This window comes from Carassius carassius, chromosome 12 (assembly GCF_963082965.1).
Source record: "Carassius carassius chromosome 12, fCarCar2.1, whole genome shotgun sequence".
In the NCBI taxonomy this organism is placed as follows: Eukaryota; Metazoa; Chordata; class Actinopteri; order Cypriniformes; family Cyprinidae; genus Carassius; species Carassius carassius.
The window spans coordinates 1,849,872-1,872,849 of NC_081766.1; the positions used below are offsets into that span (position 1 = coordinate 1,849,872).

A 22,978-nucleotide genomic window follows, 5' to 3' on the forward strand; every position below is an offset into this window, starting at 1 on the left:
CATGACAAATTTATTTAAATAGACACTAAATAATAAAGTTAAAAGGAATGTGAACATGTAGTGCATTCAACAAAATGTTAATCTCTAAAGTATTTTTTTCCAGTTAACTAACAAATGAATTTTATGAGGTATATGTAATGTTACGTGAAACATTTTTTTTAATAGAAACACTGATTGATCTATTGCATGAGACTTGACATCTCAGTAAGTTGTACTGTCTCTTTAAAAGCCTTCTGATGTTCATTCATGCTTATTTAATGCCCTAATTAAACGCCACTGCTTCGTTTAATGATTTCAGCCTTCTAAAACTAACCAGGCCAAACCAGAAATGCAGAAATGCCAATGCATCACTAGTTTGCATGTGCAAAATTGAGTGGCATGATGCAAGTGTGCTGGAGCTGGTTGCTATGCAGTTGCTAATGTGTTCAGAACTGTTGCATAAAAACGACTCACATGGTAAAGAGGCCTGTAATCGTAGGCGTTCAGGAAAGCTGAATTTAGGGGCATTTTATGAGGTCTTTCAAGCAGGAAAAGGCCTATTATAGTGTGAACAATGGCTGTTACACTCTTTCTTCACCAATAATTTCCAAAAAATGTGCAAAGGTGGACGTGTAGTCCGAGAACGCCGCTGAAGTCTTACCCCTCTGAGAGCATCTTCTTGATGCGCTCCTTCTCCGAGGACAGAGTAATGTCAGCGCTCTGGCTCCGGAAGAGCTTGTCCTCCGGTCCGTTCACACACATCGCTGGAGGAGACTGCAGCTCGTCACACAAGTCCTACAGCGCGCGCACACACACACACACAAACACACACAAACACACATACACAGAAGAAGAAGAAGAACACTGTTATCAGATGAATCCAGACACACTCACAGCTCGGCCTCCGTCTGACTCTCTTCAAGATAAATCCATTTAACTGACAACTGAGTGTCACACTAAAAAAACAGAACTACATTTCTAGCAAAAATATATAATAAATAAATAATAATATATAAACTGCCATCTGTCAGTTGTGTGATGCTGTGAATTACTGTTTATGTCAATGCAAACAAATGATGGCATATGATGAAAGTAATAGGTCACAGGTTGCTGGATATGTTACAGGATACTAATATTTCTTCATTATTTTATTACTGTAGTAATATATTACAATTTTAATGTCTGATTACAGGGTACAAAATGATACAACCAGAATTTAGTCAGTAATTTATAAAAATTGAAGTACATTGCTTGTGTATACACAAACATTACAAATTATAAATACATTATGCATATGAATTATCTATCAAGCAATAGTTATAAATATATAAATCACTTATTGTGTGTGTGTGTGTGTACACAGCACTAACATAAATTTACAATAAAAACAGAAATCTCTCTTTCTCTCTATATACATATATAGAGCTGCATGGGTAAATATGATTTCTTTAAAATTTATTACTAACCCGTATATAAAAAATCAATTTTCAAGCACAAATGGAACCATTGATAAATGACCCAGTTTTTAGCAGGTGAGTTTGAAACGCATAATAAAGTCATTCTCAGTCTTATTATAGCAAACAGTGAGCAAATGCGCCATAATGAGCAGAATCATATCGTTACAAATAGGTGAAATTATCATAACACAATTTTCAATCATCTTATTTTGACTTGGCCATTTCACTCAGGTATGAACTATGACTGGTTTCTGGTGAAGGTGAACCCCGTCTGTGTCACGTGTGAAGATGACCTGATTTTGCTCCTGCAGAGGCAGATGATTCTACAGGGTTCACCGTGGGACTCTTGGTGTGTGTGTGTGTGTGTGTGTGTGTGTGTGTTAGAGTGTGATAAATCACAAACCCCATTTACTACATCAACAGAGGATGCTTCTATTCCCACAAAACTCTGAATCGTGCCGCAGTGCTCATGCTATGTGTGTGCGAGTGAACGTCAAACTCACCTGAGAGAACTGACAGTGTCCGGATTGAAAGCATTGAGAGAAAATGATAAAATATACAGTCATTCCCATCTTTTGGTATAAGAAACATTCAATTAAAGAACAATAATATTGAATTTAATATAATATGTTATATGGGGGAACGGTACAACTTCAAAATATATCAAATAAATATATCATTGGTTTAACACTTAAAAAAAGCACTTAAAAAAAAAAAAACTTAAACCTATTTTATTTTAGCTAGTTGCCAAAGCAACTGAACTCATTTTAATTTAGTTGCATTTAATTTTCTAAAATAATGTAATAGTAATATAAAAAATTAATAAAATAAAAAAGACATTAAAAAATAATGCAAAATGACGAATTTTTTATAAAAATGTTACAACTTTAAAATTAAATGAAAATAGAAAAATACTGAAAATCTAAATATTAATAAATCTATTAAAGCATCTATAAATATAAAATATTAAAATAGCACTAAGCAGCTGTTAAAATAATACTTGAGTCTTCTGCTACATAGTTAAATACTTCAAATAATGCATTATATGCTTTAAAAATATTTATTTATATTAAATATTTACATATTTTAAACTTCAGTTATGTAATACATTATATATTTTAAACATATTTAAATACATATTTAGATATTATTTTACATATAAAAATAAATATTTATATAAACATATTACACAAATGTAAATTTTAAAGATTCAATCTTTTATTTCAGTCACATAATTTTTATTTCATAGCTAGTTTTACGATTTTCCCTCAGTGAAACCTCACATTATCAAAACTTCAGACAGCAGAAAAAATACAGGGCATTCGAACATTAAAAACTTTAATACCTCAAAAAAAAATTGTTTTTGTTTTTTTTGCTTCATTTCCTCTGACCTAGAGAAATCTACTGCACTACTCCAGTTTGAAAACAGTCAGTATTTGAGATTGATAACAGTATTTGCTACTCTCAAACGGTCTTGTTCTCACAACAGGAGCAAGACTGAATACGTATTAATGAGTAACTGAAGGAAAGACATTCCTAAGTCTCTGACACAGAGACCAAATCAAGCCTAAAATCTCTTTTAGGAAATAATAAACCAAACTTATGCTCAGAATTTAGTTGTGAATCTTGATTGTATCTAGATTTCAGTGTCACTCTGGTTTATGACTGAAATGTGTGTGAATGCAACCATGTTTAACCCTAAAATAGGAATGCATTCTGCTGCTGAAGACTGATTCAGTCCTCTCAGATTGTGTAGCGAGAAAAGACGAGGACAAAAGCAAAACTGAAGTGCATTGTGCAAAGTTCAGTGTGAACAGCAGAACAAATGGGCTCTCATCAGGTCAAGAGGTCTGGGTCTTAAATGGCCCTTTAACAGCCTGCTGACCTGAAAAGACAAGCATTTCGACATCATTCTAGAAGACAGACGCTGACAGAGAGCGGACAGGATGGCTCCGGATAATTTTATCACTGTCCTAGTTCTCCTCTCACTTCCCAGTGAGACGAATGACCCAGCTCATCCTGCTCTAGGATTACAGTAACCCTTCACTTACCATACACACACACACACACACACACACACACACGATCTGTCAGGTGAAGAGCAGAACACCGCTGTATGCTGCTTGAAAGACGCGTGCGCACTGATGTAAACAAGCACGCATGAGAAGCACATGAGGAACGCATGAGAGACGCGCTGAATGAAAGCACATTCACTCTCTGACAGCAGATGGCGCTAAACTGCAGAAAAAGCAGCCCTTACCCTGAAAACCCCATAAATAAAGCAGCTGCTCTACTTTCTAAACCATATTTAAATAATTTTAAATAGCCATTCAGATTTGTGTATTCACTATAATGTTCATCACAGAGTCAGATACTTAAATATTAAGACTTAATAGGCTATTTATTTTCTAATTTTTTTTTTATTTTAATCTGGACTACGACATGCCCTAGACATTGTTTGAAAGTGTTTTGATTCTTTATTGTTCATTCACACTTTACGTTAGGGCTTCATCAGTTAACATAAACTGCCAATGAAAAATGTGAACATTCATTAATCTTAGGTATTCCAATATTTAATAACACATTGTTTAAATCGAAAGCTGCAACTGTGTTATTTAATGAGCTATTTTTTTAACAAAGATTAATAACTTGTAGCAAATGTAGCTACTGCTCATTGTGAATGTTAATGCATTAACTAAGTTAACAAATGAGATCATATTGTAAAGTGATACCTATGGGTCTTTATAGTTCTTTTGTGCTTTAATCGGTGTAACATTTTTAACTTTACATATTTTTTCCGTATTGCTTTATTTTATTTAAACGCTCAGTTATTTTTGTTATAAAAAAAGTTTTTTTAACCTGTTATACTGTGTTATGAACACTTTTTTAAAACTAAATTTCTGTCTAACTCAAAAATTGCTCCTTTTCTATAGCAGTTCCTGGGGGGTCTTGTGGGTTCTGCATGCTAGCAGAGTCTGAATTTTAACAGAGGCTTGAGTCAAAAATGCCAACAAAATTGTATTGTATACAAAATAAATGATGTCGCACCTGAGGCGCGGCGATACTGAGAGCTGTGGTGTTCAGCTCCATCTTGTCCTGTGATTTCTCTCTGGCCAGACGTGCAGCTTCCCTCACCTCTTTAAAACGCTCGGCAAACTGCAACAAAAACACATAATTCTGTATTACATAAAGGGTGATGCAAGTATTTCCAAACATGTCTGTGCAAACTATATTATGTTGGTTTGCATCCACCTTCTTAATCTCATTTGAAGCATTCATGTATTTGAACAGACACAATGCATTTTGTGTCGTTTCTCTGTAAACAGGCCATTAAAGACGTTCACACCTGGTGCAGCTGCTGCTCTGTGGCGAATCCGAGGCCGTACACGGTGTTTGCTCTACTGTCCGCCCACTGACCGAATTTCTGAGACGTCTTGGTGAACGTCATGTTGTGGCTGATCGTGCTGTTGATGATCGCCTACCAAAAGAGAAGATGTTAATCACAGAAAATTCTGAGGAAGCACCCATTTAAAAGAATACAGAAGGGATAGTTCACCACAAAAATTTAAATAGTCGACGGTAGACATTGACTTCCATAATATGCAAAAAAATAAAAATACTAGGCTATAGAAACTCTGTCTGGTTACCAACATTGTTTAAAATATCTTCACCTCGTACAGGTTTTGAACAACTTGGGGGCGAGTAAAATATGCCAAAAAAAGTCTGGTAACTTTTACACAATACATGCACGAATACCAGAAAGGTTTGTGATGCAATTATCTGTAAATCACGGATTACACGGAGCAAAACATAAACTGTATTCCCACCTCAACAGGATGATTTAAAAACATTACGGCTCACATAACATCTATTTTTAATGACAAGATCTAACTTCTAGTAGACAAGCATTGAAAGTGCATTACTGTAAACACAATTTATGCTTGTTTATGCATAGCGTTGCTATTATATTGTGCATTTTGGGACAGTTTTTGAAGACTAAGTGTGTATAAACAAGTTATAAACATAAATATTACTAAATGAAATAGTGTAACACAAGCTGGTGTAAGTGTTTTCAGCAGCTGTACAGAGAAGATCAGTAACACGCTGACGACCGAACCGCAATCGTTCAGGTTAACAGTCTGACTGAAGCCACACTTATGACCCCTGAGAGAGTGTAAAACATGAAAGCTAATAACTGTGATGATACACACTTCAGATGACATGTTGAATCAATGTATCATAAACATCTATAATGCCCATGTTTTTATTAAAACCAGAACAAATCAATAAAGCTGCAGAAAGATGATCACAACAACTCAAGCGATCATGATGACCAAGAGACGCTTAGAAATGATGTTTCAAAAAATATACTGGATGGTTCTGTAAACTGTAATGTATTTCTGTGATGCTCCGCTGTATTTCCAGCATCATTCCTCCAGTCTTCAGTGTCACATGATCTTCAGAAATCAGAATAATATGATGATTTACTGCTCGAGAAACATTTCTGATTATTATCAATGTTGGAAAAAGTTGTGCTGCACAACATTTTTGTGGAAACTGATATCTATATATTTATACATACAGTAACATTATAAATGTCTTAATGTCACTTTTGATCAAGATTATTTAATTGCTAAAAAATAAAAATTATATAGAGAGAGCGAGAGATAGAGATAAAGAGAGAGAGAGTGAGAGACAGAGAGAGAGAGAGAGAGAGAGAGAGAGACAGAGAGAGAGAGAGAGAGAGAGAGAGACAGAGAGAGAGAGAGATGAAGAGAGAAAGAGAGAGAGAGATGAAGAGAGAGAGAGATGAAGAGAGAAAGAGAGATGAAGAGAGAGAGACACAGAGAGAGAGAGATGAAGAGAGAAAGAGAGAGAGAGCGAGAGAGAGAGAGATGAAGAGAGAGAGAGAGAGAGAGAGAGAGAGAGAGAGAGAGAGAGAGATGAAGAGAGAGACAGAGAGAGAGAGATGAAGAGAGAAAGAGAAAGAGAGCGAGAGAGAGAGAGATGAAGAGAGAGAGAGAGAGAGAGAGAGAGAGAGAGAGAGATGAAGAGAGACACAGAGAGAGAGAGATGAAGAGAGAAAGAGAGAGAGCGAGAGAGAGAGAGATGAAGAGAGAGAGAGAGAGAGAGAGAGAGAGAGAGATGAAGAGAGAGACAGAGAGAGAGATGAAGAGAGAGACAGAGAGAGAGAGAGCGAGAGAGAGATGAAGAGAGAGACAGAGAGAGAGAGCGAGAGAGAGAGAGAGACAGAGAGAGAGAGATGAAGAGAGAGAGAGATAGAGAGTGAGAGATACAGAGAGAGAGAGAGACAGAGAGAGAGAGAGAGAGAGAGAGAGAGAGAGAGAGAGAGAGATAAATAGAGAGAGAGCGAGAGAGAGAGAGTGAGAGAGAGACAGAGAGAGAGAGAGAGAGAGAGAGAGAGAGAGAGAGAGAGAGAGAGGTTTTTTCTATCATATTGCAGTTTTACTAAAGAGGACATTCCCCGTGATAGAGGTGCTGCAGATCCTCTGCTCTGTGTCGTAGCAGCTTATCGAGTCTCTCAGCTCATCGTTTCATTCTCTCTGATTCTCTAATGACTCCTGTTCCTCTGACACCAGGAGTCATGTGACTGCAGATTACCACGGCGACGGCCGGAATCAGAGCTGCACTGGACTCGTGATAGTGAGGTCATCCTGAATCCAAATGTGGGTCAGTTTAAAGGTGTTAGATGAAGCCGAGAACAACTGAGATTTACTGGTTTCGGTGAGGACGGTCTGCTCCATTCAGGAGTTTAATACGAACGCTGATATCATTGTAATCAAGAGATCAAACGGGCAACAGTCCAGAGAGGTGAAGGTCAATAGCAATGCATGAGATGTATTTACAGTAAAAATACATATTTGAATGATTTCTGAAGATCATGTGACAGTAAAGACTATAGTAATGATTCAAAAAATTCAGCTGCGCATCACAAGAATAAATTACATTTTAACAGATATTTAAATAGAAAACTGATATCTTGAATTGTAATAATATTATAATAGTATTTCTGTTTTTACTGGATTATTCATCAAATAAATTTTGCCTTGGGGAGCAGAAGAGACTTCTCAAAAACAAACTTTTGACAAGTAGTGTGCAAATCAGTTTTTCCCGCCGCTATGGAATTTAAAAAAAAAAAAAATTTTTTAAATTATATATATATATATATATATATATATATATAATTGCAAATTTGTCTGTATTTCTCGCAGTTGGGATTTTATAATTTACAATTTGGTCTTTTCTTATATAAACTCAAAATACAGAGAAGAAAAGACCAAACTACGCAGAAATGCTAAATATATCATTTATATCCCACAATTCTATGCTGCAATTCCCTTTTTTAAATTTTTATCCTGAGTAACAAGCTTCCATGTTAATCTGAACAGCTCGTAAAAGCGAAAAACAATGTCATTGGTCACTTCAGCATGTCTAAATGGACAGTGCTTGACCAGAACAATCTGTGTTTTGTTTCTAAGAGACTATGGTATCACCCGTTTCCACTTAGACAGCTCTGATTCGCTCCATCAACAAGTATTGATTATCCCGACAGGATGCAAGTCATGCGTTTTCTAGCACTCAACTCTTCTTTATGAGCATCTCGTTCGCTCTGATATCAGGTGTTGAGGTATTAACCTTCACTTCAGCGTAAATCCCCTCGCGGGGAGTATTTCGTTCTGGCTCTAATCACATCGACTCAATCACCGTCTGAAAGCTTGTAGCTGATGGAGATGTTTATTACGTTACGCCGCTGCAGTCGGTTGGATTTCCTGGCACGTTACACTGATGATAACCACGAGAGGGTTTCTGCAAAACCTGCAGCACACTGCTAGTATGCAGTATGTGTAACATGAGCACAGTATGCACTGCATTGAATAGCATGATGACACACATTTGACAAAACATGCAATAAACAATCAGAGAATATTAAGTGGAATGGTTTCCCACTATGCAATGAATTTCCATTCCCAGTGAATAAACTCTACTTCCCCTCCCTCTTGACTCAATACTTAGTGTTAAAATTAATATTATCGATTTAATTGACACTGACACTATTTCCATAAATGATGAATTTTGCATTGGATTATTGAACTGGTTTGTGTCACGTTGCAACATTGATGCTGCTATCAAACTGAACTGAATAAACTTTGAACTAAATTGAGCGGAATTGTAATAGTAATCAATTAATCATAAACCTAAAATGAGAAGAGTCTCTATGCGATTATAGTATACACATGATATCTCAAGTTATAGAATTATTAAATTCCTTTTATTATTTACAAAATAACTTTTTTATGCAATATTGCACAATTTAATTGATGTTAAAAATACTTTGTTTATCTGTCACGGGGTTAAAAGGAAGATCTGATATCTCATACTTTATTCTGATCGTTTTGTCATAGATCCTCTAGGTATTTCATGAATAGAGGAAGTCTGCATACTGCAGAAACAGCATGATAATACGCTATACTGAACACATCACTAATCTTTAAATATACAGTTGTTGCAGATGTTTGAACGTTTCTTCTATACAGCATTTCTTAGAGGGTTTTACATATGAATTGAGGTTGATGCACCAGAAATAATGCTCAGATTTCTAACCTGTGCAGTAGACCAAACGTGCTGTAAACCAGGGGAGGAGCACTCACCTTGGTCCCGCCCACACTGATGATGCGGTAGGCGTGTCTGTTGGTGTCGTAGAAGAAGGAGACAGTGACCGCATGCTTGCTGGCCGGGATCCAGTTGCGTTTGGTGGCGGGATCGATCTGGAATACATGAGCTCGAGTGCTGAAGATGGGCTGTTCCCTGCAACACACACACACACACAAACACACACCACATGAGTGTGTGTCCACAACACGACAGACACACACCTGGAAATACACCAAGATTCTGAAATGCTGATACACCTGGAATAAATAGAAAATAAATACTTCAGATTCTGCACTACTCTAGGTCTGTTATTTTTACAAATAATTAACTTACTATTATCAAATTAATAATAATTTAATTATACATAATATAAATTTTACAATGTTTTCAAACTTTTTAGTTTTAAGAGAAATACTACATTTTTTATATAACATAAATAATTAATAATAATAATAAAAACTATTAAAATTAATAAAATATTATTATTTAATTAGGAATTTAATTGAAATAGTACTGCTTACACACACACACACACACACACACATACATATATACAAACATAATACTTAATAATAAAAAAAAGTTAAATAATACTAGCATTACTAATATTTTTATATAATTTCATATTTTTACATGTAATAACATTTTACAAATGTATATAATATTAATAATTATGGATATTAGTAATATTATTCTAAAACATTATTATTACTGTTATTATTATTATTATAACTTAACGATTACGTAAAATACTAATACTTACCTTATTATTATTATTCTAACCGGAAAGATTAAAAAAGATAACTTTTTAAATTCTTAAACACTACAGACCACCGTCTTGCAGTAAAGGTAACAAACAGGCCTGCAACCAACAACTACTCTGATAATATGTTGATTATTCAATAATTACCTAAATAATGATATCATTTATCAAGAAATATTTTAAAAGCCTTTTGCTTATGAAAGTCAAAAGAGTGCTGTAATTGCTGAATGATGATAACGAGAGTGGAATGAGCTGTAAGCGATCAGAGAGATGAACTGATGCCGTATCTAACTCCTCATGACTGACTGACTGATCTCCAGAGCGGTCGTGCTTCACGCCGGGGTTAACGACACCACGCTGCGGCAGACGGAGACGCTGAAGAGGGACTTCAGCAGCCTGATCGAGACGGTTCGCAGCACGACGCCCGCGGCGACGATCGTCGTGTCAGGACCACTACCCACGTATCGACGAGGACACGAAAGGTTCAGTAGACTTTTTGCTTTAAATGAATGGTTGTTGTCATGGTGTAAAGAACAGAAACTGCTATTTGTTAATAACTGGAATCTTTTCTGGGAGCGTCCTAGGCTGTTTCGCGCTGATGGATTACACCCCAGCAGAATCGGAGCGGAGCTGCTCTCTGACAACATCTCCAGGACACTTCGCTCCATGTGCCTAGTAAGACAATTCTCTAATAACTATTATGATGAGTTTTGTTCCACCCGCTTAAATGATAAAAGTACTTGTGCTGTAAAAACTATTAAGACTGTGTCTGTTCCCCGAATAGTGAGGTCAAAATATAATGTAGGATCTAGAAAAAATCTTATCGTAATTAAACCAGAAAAATGTAAAGTAAATGAACAAAAGCAATTTTTAAAGTTTGGGCTCATAAATATTAGATCACTCACACCCAAAGCAGTTATTGTAAATGAAATGATCACAGAAAATAGTTTTGATGTACTCTGCTTGACTGAAACCTGGCTAAAACCAAATGATTATTTTGGTCTAAATGAGTCTACTCCACCAAACTACTGTTATAAGCATGAGCCCCGTCAGACTGGTCGTGGAGGAGGTGTTGCAACAATATATAGTGATATTCTCAATGTTACCCAGAAAACAGGATACAGGTTTAACTCTTTTGAAATACTTCTGCTTAATGTTACACTGTCAGACATGCAAAAGAAATCTAATGTATCTCTTGCTCTGGCTACTGTGTATAGACCACCAGGGCCGTATACAGAATTCCTAAAAGAATTTGCAGATTTCCTCTCAGACCTTCTAGTTACAGTTGATAAGGCGCTAATCATGGGAGATTTTAATATTCACGTTGATAATGCAAATGATACATTAGGACTTGCGTTTACTGACCTAATAAACTCCTTTGGAGTCAAGCAAAATGTCACCGGGCCCACTCATCGTTTTAATCATACACTAGATCTAATTATATCGCATGGAATCGATCTTACTGCTATAGATATTGTACCCCAATGTGATGATATTACAGACCATTTCCTTGTATCGTGCATGCTGCGTATAACTGATATTAACTATATGTCTCAGCGTTACCGTCTGGGCAGAACTATTGTTCCAGTCACCAAAGACAGATTCGCAAATAACCTGCCTGATCTATCTCAACTGCTATTTGTACCCAAAAATACACATGAATTAGACGAAATTTCTGACAACATGGGCACTATTTTCTCTAATACATTAGAAGCTGTTGCCCCCATCAAATTGAAAAAGGTTAGAGAAAAACGTACTGTGCCATGGTATAACAGTAATACTCACTCTCTCAAGAAAGTAACTCGTAGTCTTGAACGCAAATGGAGAAAAACTAACTTGGAAGTTTTTAAAATTGCATGGAAAAACAGTATGTCCAGCTATAGACAGGCTCTAAAAACTGCTAGGGCAGAGCATATCCACAAACTCATTGAAAATAACCAAAACAATCCAAGGTTTTTATTTAGCACAGTGGCTAAGTTAACAAATTACCAGACGCCACCTGATTCAAATATTCCACCAACGTTAAATAGTAATGACTTTATGAATTTCTTCACTGATAAAATAGATAACATTAGAAATACAATAGCGAATGTAGATTCTACAGCGTCTAACACTTCAGTTTCATCCATCGCACCCAAAGATAAACTGCAGTGCTTTACAAATATAGGACAGGAAGAGCTAAATAAACTTATCACTGTATCTAAACCAACAACATGTTTATTAGATCCTGTACCCACTAAATTACTAAAAGAGCTGTTACCTGTAGCCGAAGAACCGCTTCTCAATATCATTAACTCGTCGTTATCTTTAGGTCACGTCCCAAAACCATTCAAGCTGGCGGTTATCAAGCCTCTTATTAAGAAACCAAAACTAGATCCTAGTGAACTGGCAAATTATAGGCCTATTTCAAATATTCCATTTATGTCTAAAATTTTAGAAAAAGTTGTGTCTGCTCAATTGAGCACCTTCCTGCATAAAAATGATCTGTATGAAGAATTTCAGTCAGGTTTTAGGCCCCACCGTAGCACAGAAACTGCACTTGTTAAAATTACAAATGACCTGCTTCTTGCGTCAGATCACGGCTGCATCTCATTTCTAGTCTTACTTGATCTTAGTGCTGCGTTCGACACCATAGATCATGACATACTCATAGATCGATTACAAAACTATACAAGGGCAGGCTCTAAGATGGTTTAGATCCTACCTGTCCGATCGCTACCATTTTGTTTACTTAAATGGGGTGTCATCTCATTTATCATCAGTAAAATATGGAGTGCCACAAGGATCCGTCCTAGGTCCCCTTCTATTTTCAATATACATGTTGCCCCTTGGTAATATTATTAGAAAATACGGAATAAGCTTCCACTGTTATGCTGATGATACTCAGCTATATATTTCAACGAGACCAGATGAAACTTCCCAATTATCTAAGCTAACAGAGTGTGTTAAAAATGTAAAAGATTGGATGACAAATAATTTTCTCCAATTAAATTCGGATAAGACAGAGATATTAATTATTGGACCAAAAAACACCACACAGAATCTTGTAGATTACAATCTGCAACTAGACGGATGTACTGTTACTTCCTCTACAGTCAGAAATCTGGGTGTTATATTAGACAGCAATTTGTCTTTTGAAAATCATATTTCCAATGTTACAAAAACTGCATTCTTCCATCTTAGAAACATTGCCAAGCTACGAAACATGTTATCTGTTTCTGATGCAGAAAAGCTAGTTGATGCTTTCATGACCTCTAGACTGGACTATTGTAATGGACTTCTAGGTGGTTGTCCTGCTTCGTCAATAAACAAGCTACAGGTCGTCCAAAATGCAGCAGCTAGAGTCCTTACCAGGTCAAGAAAATATGATCATATTACCCCAATTTTACAGTCTCTGCACTGGCTACCTATTAAGTTCCGTATCAGTTACAAATTATCAATACTTACCTATAAGGCCCTAAATGGTTTAGCTCCTGCGTACCTAACTAGCCTTCTACCACGCTACAACCCATCACGCACCCTAAGGTCACAAAACGCTGGACTTTTGGTAGTTCCTAGGATAGCAAAGTCCACTAAAGGAGGTAGAGCTTTTTCACATTTGGCTCCCAAACTCTGGAATAGCCTTCCTGATAATGTTCGGGGTTCAGACACACTCTCTCTGTTTAAATCTAGATTAAAAACGCATCTCTTTCGCCAAGCATTCGAATAATGTATCTCTTAAATTGTGAGTGTAGTTGCATCTGCATTTTTATTCTTTAGCTTGGGTTAAGCTAATTTTACTTTGTTGGATCAGCAGCTATGCTAATGATGTCTCTATTTTGTTTCTATGTTTTGCCACGGGATTTACAACATTAATTAATAATATTGATAGTTCATCATCTAGCTGACTACGTCTTGTATTATTATTATTATTTTTATTTTTCTAAAATCCTGTCAAACGTGCACAAACTACTAGCTACTACTAAATATTGTAGAAACATAATTTTCTGTAAAGTTGCTTTGTAACGATTTGTATTGTAAAAAGCGCTATACAAATAAACTTGAATTGAATTGAATTGAATTGAATCTCAATCTGGCATCTGAAGCGCTTCGGTCAAACTGTGTGTTATGGACGTCTAACAGCTCAAAGGCTTTCAGACCCCTCTGTACCTTAGGTTGCACAAAAAAAAAAAAAGAGAAAAAAAAAATCATTAAAAAATGTATTTAACCCTTTCACGCATAGTGGTCACTACAGTGTACAGCTATTAAAAAAGCATTTTCTTGAATTTGCACGGGTTTTTATGGCAAAGTTGCACATCAAATCTCTTCATTGGACCCTGGTGCATCATCCTATAAATTGCAACCAAGTGGCAAGCCTTTGTGTTTCGATTTTTTTTCCCCCTCCAAACCAAGATGGCCAAGGGTCAGTCAGACATGCCAAGTTGCTCCAGAATATCCACCCATTCCTTCTATCCTAGGAGACTCTTGTAGGTAAAAAAAATATTGCAGCATAAAGCAATATCTAATGAGTCATATCACAGTAAAATTTTCCAAGTTTTGATTTTAGATTGAGAGAAACTCTGATTAATCACATGTCCACTGTAGTGGACGTCATGCATGCAATGGCTATATTTCAGCTACAATTCATAGTTATAATGTGAATATTGTTTTTGAAATTTAAAACTTAAAAACGTAATATGCATTGACTTTTTCTACTGTAAATAAATGTATTTGTATTATTAGAATGTAATTTTCATTGACATCGAAAAAAGTCATGTGATTACATAATGTATGACACTTGTAATGCATTACTTTACTTGTTAGATCAAAAAGTAATCTGATTTTATAATGCATGTTATTGTAATGCGTTTTTTTACTAATAACATCAAAAAGTAATCTGATTACGTAATGCATGTTACTTGTAATGCGTTTCTTTACTCGTTAGATCAAAAAGTAATCTGATTAGGTAATGCACATTACTTGTAGTTAATTACTTGTTAGATCAAAAAGTAATCTGATTAGGTAATGCATGTTACTTGTAATGCGTTACCCCCAACACTGATCATTTCAGATGAGATTGAAAAAACGTATCGCTAGGTTTTCTCAGAGGAGGGCTATGATAGAAATGTGCATGTCCATCTTGAACATAATCATAATTATCAGCTAATAAGGGTAAATCTCCATACTCTGGTGCACTGGAGGGAGCATCTGAGTGGTTTCCACAGTTGTACCTTGACAGGCTGTAGAAAATTCTGATGGAATCACGTCCTCATGTTCTGATATCATAGATACGCGAAGTGCAACTTGTATGAAGTTGTATGAAGCCATTGCAATATTTTGCATTTATATTTTTTGTATATATTTTATAGTTTTCACATTATTTGATATAATTGCATTGATTAGTTTGTTAAATTCACATACTTTATCTGTTTGCTTATTGTCTTGTATTTAATACGGTATATCTTCAGTTGAAACCAACCGCATGCTGTCCACTCAAGTGGACATCTGAAGATCTCTTTGAAAAATTTGTAAAAAAAATAAAATAAAAATTAATTCTTGTTTTTCATGCCCTAAGAACAATAAAAACACATAGGAAAAAAATCCTGACTGAGGTTATCATAATTCATGCATGAAAGGGTTAATAACCCAGAACTCCCAAACACAGAAAATGTAAAAAGAAATCAATAATTTAGAGCTTAGTTTTATGTAAAAAATGTTTGGTTTTTGTGCCATAAAAGCATGCAAAGTGCATGCATATTTAATTAGATATTAGATAATGCCTCATTTACATTAAGAAGTAACATTGTTTTCTTTATTTTATCTTTAATTTGGTTGTTCACGAAGCTTCAACTCTTATTTTTTCTTTCTTTCTTTGTTTTTGAAACTATTTTCAGAATGACAATTTCCAATATATTTTTCATGCATTATCAGCTGAAAAACACATTCATTGCTCATTGAGCCATATTTTTTGGTTTAAATTTTAAATAATTAATTTGCAATATTTGCTGGACAAAATACTTTGGAGAACCACAATACAAAAAAACAACAACAACAAAAAAATTCCCTAATATATATAATCTTATATATGTATATATGTATATATAACACATACATAAATATAAAATACAATATCTCTTCTAACAGGGAGTCCTGGTCAAGATGGACATCATTACAAAAAAAAATTTAAAAACACATTCAGAAAAATCCAAGAATACAGAGAAAAAAACAACGACCTTGAATTAACAAATATGTAATATATAGCAGATGGATACATGCACATGACATTGCGTTAAACAATATGATAATATCAGGAAGAGGATCTGGAAGGGTTGGATTTCAGAAATATATAATTAAATAATCTTAATGCAATGCATCTTGAGCAGGAAGAGTGGAAAGATGATCCTCTTCATATGCTGCTCTTTCCAGAGATGACCATTTCTGTCCGTTACATTATAAGATATAGCATTGTGGCTGGTGTTTTTGCCCACAGACTCATCTGAGAATGTAAATAGTAACATGAACAATGTCTAAAAGAATCGTTTGAGCTTTGTGCGACAACAGTAAAAGTAGATATATTAGTCTTGGAAAGCTTTCATTATTCTCCCCTACAGCACATCACTGAAGGGGATATTTCGTCCAAATTGTTGCACATTGAAAAATAAATACGACCTCACGTTGTGTCAATCATGTTTACACACTGCCTCCGAAACTTTAGTCCGTCATAAAATAAATTAGGATTTTCTGCGTTTTCACATCTGTTGCATGCATTCTAATAGGAAAGGATGGGGAATACAAAAAAACTGAAAAACGCATGCAAAGATTTCAGACTCGGTGTGCAAAGACCTTAACACGTCTGTCAAAGAGCTCTGCACATCACATGTCTTTAAATGAAGGGGAAAATATATCTGGCTACTTGTCTATTTTGAGATGAGCATTATTTTACACACTTACTGTGTCAATAGCAACAGCTACCAATAGATCAAGCACACTCTCTCTTTTCAGATAAGCCTACTTTTTTAAGGACATTTTAAGCAATAATGCATTAGAATAAATGAAACAATATTTCTTTGTTCAACACATTTGCTATTGATCTGTAATTAAACACATATATTGGCCACCCTGCTCTCTAGATATCGAAATCACCATCAGTCACAAGAAAAACTATATTCAACTATTTCAATTCACCAAAATAACATTGTTGGTGTTTTAATTTTGAAATGAAATATATACACTATTTAAAAGACTGGGGTCAGTAAGATCATTTAATGTTTTTAAAAAGTCTCTTTTGCTCATCGAGGCTGCATTTACTTGATTAAATTACAATATAAACAGTAAAAAAAGTGAAAGATTATTACAATTTAAAACATATGTTTTCTGTGTGAATCTCTGTTAAAATGTAATGTATTTCTGTGATGCTCCGCTGTATTTTCAGCATCATTCCTCCAGTCTTCAGTGTCACATGATCTTCAGAAATCAGAATAATATGATGATTTACTGCTCAAGAAACATTTCTGATTGTTATCAATGTTGAACACAGTTGTGCTGCTCAATATTTTTGTGGAAACTGATACATTTTATTTTTCAGGATTCACAGATGAACAGAAAGCTCAAAAGAACAGCATCTATTTGAAATAGAAATCTTTTGATCAACTGAATGCATCCTTGGTTAATTAAAATATAAAATCCTTTCAAAGATCCTACTGACCCCAAACTTTTGAACAGTAACATTTTGAAGTAAAAAGTACTGATTTATGAGTTACAAACCAAGTTTTGAATCTTAATTAAAAACATATTATCTTGTAGTAATCTAATGAACCTGCCACTGTATATTATGAATATTGCTGCTCTAACAAATTGCTTTTGTTCCTCTTTTGTAAGTCATTTTGAATAAAAGTGTCTTGATGAATTCTAAAGTGTAAAAGTGAATCCTCTCTGCAACAATGGTTGAACAAAAAAAAATAACAGTCTAAAAAATAACTGCATTTGTCTAAATATTCAACACAGAGGCTGATGAATTTTAGTTCGATCACTCACACACACACACACACACACACTCTCGAGGATTTGAGATCACTTTCTCCTCCTGGTCTTACGGACGCCACCTCGCTTCTTATAGCCTGGCCTGAATTCCCAGAATGCCATGGGGTAAGTCACCAGGCTTCACACACGACGGGTCTCTGTGATCAGCGCAGCGCCTTCATCTGTCAATTTCTCACCTTGGGCTGATTATGAGGCACCCAGTAACGAGCAGAGGGGCTGTTAACTATCTAGAGTGAGAGATCGACCGCCGTTAATGACTTTCAGCAGGAAACCAACTGCACCGAGCACCAGATCAAGCAGAGCGACCCACACGTCTCAGACCTTCATTTGTAATCCATCAATGCAGTTTGCAACATGTCGACAAATGTGTCGCTGAAACATTTCTGATCATATTATCATAAAACTATAGTTTCCTGTAGAATAATGTGTGCTAATGAATCTTGAGCATTACTGTAATACACTATGCTACTGTTCAAAACTTTTTTTGAAAGAGTGCAATTCTTTTATTTCATCAAGGTTGCATTAAATTGCTCAAAAGTAAAGACATTTTTGGTAGCACTTTATTTTACAGTCCTGTTCCCCCTGTACATTCTATGTACTTATTATAGTAATTACAATAACTATGTAATAACTAGGTACTAACCCTGAACCTACCCCTAAACCTAACCCTACCCCATGTAGTTACCTTGTATTACCAGAACAGATAAATACACTGTAAGTACACTATAAGCACACGTACTGTAAAATAAAGTGCAACCACATTTTTAAAGTTGCAAAAGATTTCAAATAAATGCTGTTCTTTTTAACCTTAATATTCATCAAAGAATCCTGGAAAAAAATCAAATGCATCACAGTTTCCACAAAAATATTCACCATAATAGAATTATTTCTGTAGATCATGTGACACTGAAGACTGGAGTAATGGTGCTGAAAATACAGCTGTGTATCACGAGAATAAATTAGAGTTTAACAGATATTCACATGGGTTCTACAAGTAATTTCATGTTAACCTTGCAGCAATGCAGCTGATTAGGAAAATAATACATGTTAATCAAATGTAATTGCTGTACCATCTCTAAACACAATGCCAGGAGACCATTAGATGCTCACTGTTATATTCTACACTGTGTGTGTGTGTTTAGAGATCACTGAACCCTCAAGCTTTCCATTTGCATTTCAGCTCTAATTGCCTTTTTCCAGATTTGTTTATGTAATTAGGCAATTACTAGGAATTGTTACTGAGAAATTAACCTCATGCTGCATTTTTATTCTATAAGTAGGATATACAGAAAGACACTAAATAATCTAGTGGTCGACCGATATATCGGCCGATAATTGACATTTTTCAAATATACGCATCGGGCGATACGTTTTTCTGCTTGGCCGATGTGTTCGAGGTGGGACTTTTATTTTGATGGTGCTGAAAGCAGCAACACCTGACCACACACAGTGCTCACACAGTCTCTCTTGTTCGTCGTTGTTGTTAACATATTTGTCTAATACGGATAGAAGTCTAACTAATAATCCGATAGAACGGTTTATCATTTATAATTTTAACAATTATAAGAATTGCTTTTATATTAGGCCTATTTAATACTTTCTCATTTGCCGACAGAATTAAGCAAATATGGATTTATATAATTTAAACAAATCTTTGAATGACTAATGAACCTTTAATTTCCCAAACCTTGCAAACTCAGTGGAATCCGGCTGTGAGATCTTGTGAAGTGTGTATTCAGCATGATCTCGTGTTCTCTGCGTGACGGTCAGTCTGTGTGAATTGAATGCTTTGGACTATTAAATCATGATTTCAAATTATGCTGCACTTTATGCATTCGCACACTGTCATATTCATGTCATTTTCTCCATGTGCTGTATGCAAAATGAGTGTTACTCTGGCTTTATTTGAAAAATATGATTCCCAATGCACACAAACTTCCCAGAATACTGAGGTGCCCTGTTGATTACAGTGTTTACTTTCTTTTTAATTATATTTGTATTAAATATTTATATAACTATATTTATATAATATAACTTTCCAAGATATCGGCAGTCAAAAAACACATATCGGTCGACCACTAATATAATCTTTCCCTGTGCTCACCAAACATAGCGATATGATTTTAAATATTGAAAATTAAAGGAATAGTTCACCTGTTTGGACTCTCATTCTGACGGCACCCATTTACTGCAGAGCATCCATTGATGAGGCACTGATGCAATGCTACATTTCTCCAAATCTGATGAAGAAACAAACTCATCCTAATCTTGGATGGCCTGAGGGTGAGCACATTTTCAGCAAATGTTCATTTTTGAGTGAACTGTTCCTTTAAATCAAAGTGGGATTGTTTGAAGGACAATCCAGCTAGAAAGAAGAAACTAGGCCAAGCGTGTTCTGACCCGACAACATCACACCTTACTGAACTAATTAACTGGACCATCACAACTGATTTAACCAGTGAAGGTCAAGACAGCTTTATGATCCTCTATAAAGCATCCAGCACACCGAGATGGACACTTGAGACACTGCAGAAAAAACATTGTACAGTCGTCAGGGCAACTGAAAAAAAAACAATACTGGCTGTTTTATAAGAAACATCCTATGACCTTTTTCATCTTCGGTGTCATTTCTCCAAGAGATTAATACAGCACGAGAAGAAACCTCTCTTTATCTATGCAGTCATCATTCCTGAATAATAAGCCCCACTAAGAGCAGGATAAATGGGTCATTCCATTAAAAACAGGTGCTTTGTCCATTTTACAAAGTGATTTTTGCATGTTCTTGCATTTCTCTATGTGCTGCTTTACAACAGTCTGTATTTTTTAATGCTCTACAAAATTAAAGATGACTTGGCTTGAAGTGCATTAGTGTTATTTTAGTATCACTGACATGCTTTTATAGTTTTTATTAGATTTTGAATAATTATTTTTTTCATTATTGTTTATGTCTATACAGTTTTTATTTCAGTTTTAGTTATTTTAGCAAATCAAGTCAAATTAAATTAAAATCAGTTTAAAGGAGTTTTAAATATATTTTATTCTATGTGTATTTTTATTTTAAGTACAGAAAGGTTTATTTATTTTGGTCATAGTTACTATAATAACCCCAAAATGCATTGTTTTATTTTTAATATACAGAAAGCAAGCTGTCTGATTTACACACTTAATGATGAACAATGAGACATACACAAAATGACATGTATATATTTTAAAAGCACACACTTTTAAAATTAATGGACACTATATTTAATTTGCAACATTGCAAAATAATAATAATAAACATTATTTTCTCTGTAGATTCTGTAAAATGATTGTTAGCAGTTGTCTTAAAAATAGATGAAATAATCATATTGGTTTATTAATTAAAAAAAATAACACCTTGAACAAGGGTCTCAGGATCTGATAAAGACATTATATCATGACGTACCTCTCTCTGTGCAACGGAAACATTGTTCTTACTGGACAGATGAGGGTCTTTTTCTGCCATTAGAAATGAGAAAAAGAAAATAATTAAACATAAACCTACCTAAACAGATATAATTTAAATAGTGAGAAAATTAATGACATATTTGGGTCAAGTTAGTGGACTCATTCCAATAATGCAAATGATTATTACACTTAAATATGAATTGCTTTTATTTAATTAAATGTATTTATGCATGCATTCTTATTTAATTAAATAAAGATACATACAAATAATTAAGAAATACGAAGAAATGTAGTATGTCCATGAGTCTGATTTTCTACATCGAGATTTAAATGTTAAAAGCGAGTTTAAATGCAAAGTGTGTGTTTCTGGTCACCATGCAGTTCAATCACCTTTTAGCTTTCTCGCAGGTCACTTTTTGTGTTTAAGTTGAAAAAAACTTCATGTGTATTGATATTTCACACAATTAAAGAACGTTGTCTAGATGTATCATAGCATGTTATACTGTGTCAAATCCACAAATATATGATGACTATCACCACTGTTTCTAAGGTAGTACTGTTCTAAATAAGTCAATATTTGCTTTGAGATATATAAACGGTTCATAACATGTGAAGTCTCTAACGCAGTTGCAGTAACTAAGCGCTCTGGTAAGTTCATCTGGCTTCAGTTTCGCTCAGTTAAGTTCCTATAAATGCGACTCTTACCCCATGTCGTTGTAAACACACAGGATGTCAAACTCTTGTTCCTGTTCTGGAGCAACTGTTCGCAGCCTGTAGGGTGTAATCCGCGTCTGGACTCTTTCTATGCGGCATATATGTGCATGGCAGCACGAGAATGCAACAGCCGCAGAAACTGAACGTGATGACCGAGAGCGCGCGTCAGTTCCTCTTTTCCTCGCGTTGGTCTTTGGTTTTAGTTCAGCAAGCACGCGGACTCGCGGGAAAGGCCCGCTGGCCGGCACGCTCCGCGTTCTATTGCTTCCCGCAGCGACTTTGATGACGAGCCGCGATTGTTACTTTGTATCCAGTTTGGCTTTGATGTCCCGCGCCTCCCGCCGCTCTGTGCTCGAGCGCTGCCGCGTATTATTTTAAGAGACTCGCGTTCCGCCGCCCAGCGGACAGAAGCGGAACTGCAGCATCATTGCGGCGCCTCTCGCCCTCTAGTGATTAGAGCGAGAAGATCCGTTCATCATTGCAGACATTTGTGCTGATGTAACCCTAATGAGACACCACAAACCTTCCTCGCCTACAAAATGCAGTAAAACAAGTTTTTTGGACATATTATGATGTATATATTATTTTGGTCACATATGTTTAAAGATGTGGCCACTGTTAAAAATGTGAATGCATGCATGTAAAAATTAATACAGACTGTTATATTCATGAAAAAGTAGCTTAAAAAATATCGGCACTGTTAGAAACACACACGCACATTTTTTTTCTAACAATGGCCAATTAACTTTTTCATGACTTCAATATTGCGGATTTTACATTTTCACATGCATATATTTATTAAGTGTGTGTGTGTGTGTGTGTGTATATATATATATATATATAATTATAACTATATTTATATAATTTATACCGTCTATGGTAATTACGATAATAGAAACAAAGCTGTTACGATAATAGAAACAAAGCATTTTAAAAAAAAAAA

General features: G+C 35.2%; 1 protein-coding gene across 2 annotated transcripts in view; it reads right to left on the minus strand.

The window, feature by feature from the left end:
• Positions 1-22,454, minus strand: part of LOC132154433 (homer protein homolog 3) — a 34,233-nt gene extending 11,779 nt beyond the window's left edge. The window contains exons 1-6 of one of the 2 annotated variants that reach the window (XM_059562982.1): positions 22,027-22,454; positions 21,320-21,372; positions 9,107-9,263; positions 4,783-4,914; positions 4,485-4,592; positions 641-774 (exon numbers count right to left, since the gene is read on the minus strand). In XM_059562982.1, the coding sequence (XP_059418965.1) occupies positions 641-774; positions 4,485-4,592; positions 4,783-4,914; positions 9,107-9,263; positions 21,320-21,342 (554 nt within the window). In that variant the 5' untranslated portion in view covers positions 21,343-21,372; positions 22,027-22,454. The remainder of the gene's footprint in view (positions 1-640; positions 775-4,484; positions 4,593-4,782; positions 4,915-9,106; positions 9,264-21,319; positions 21,373-22,026) is intronic. The other variant, XM_059562983.1, reaches the window with a different exon arrangement.
• Between the last annotated feature and the right edge of the window lie 524 nt (positions 22,455-22,978).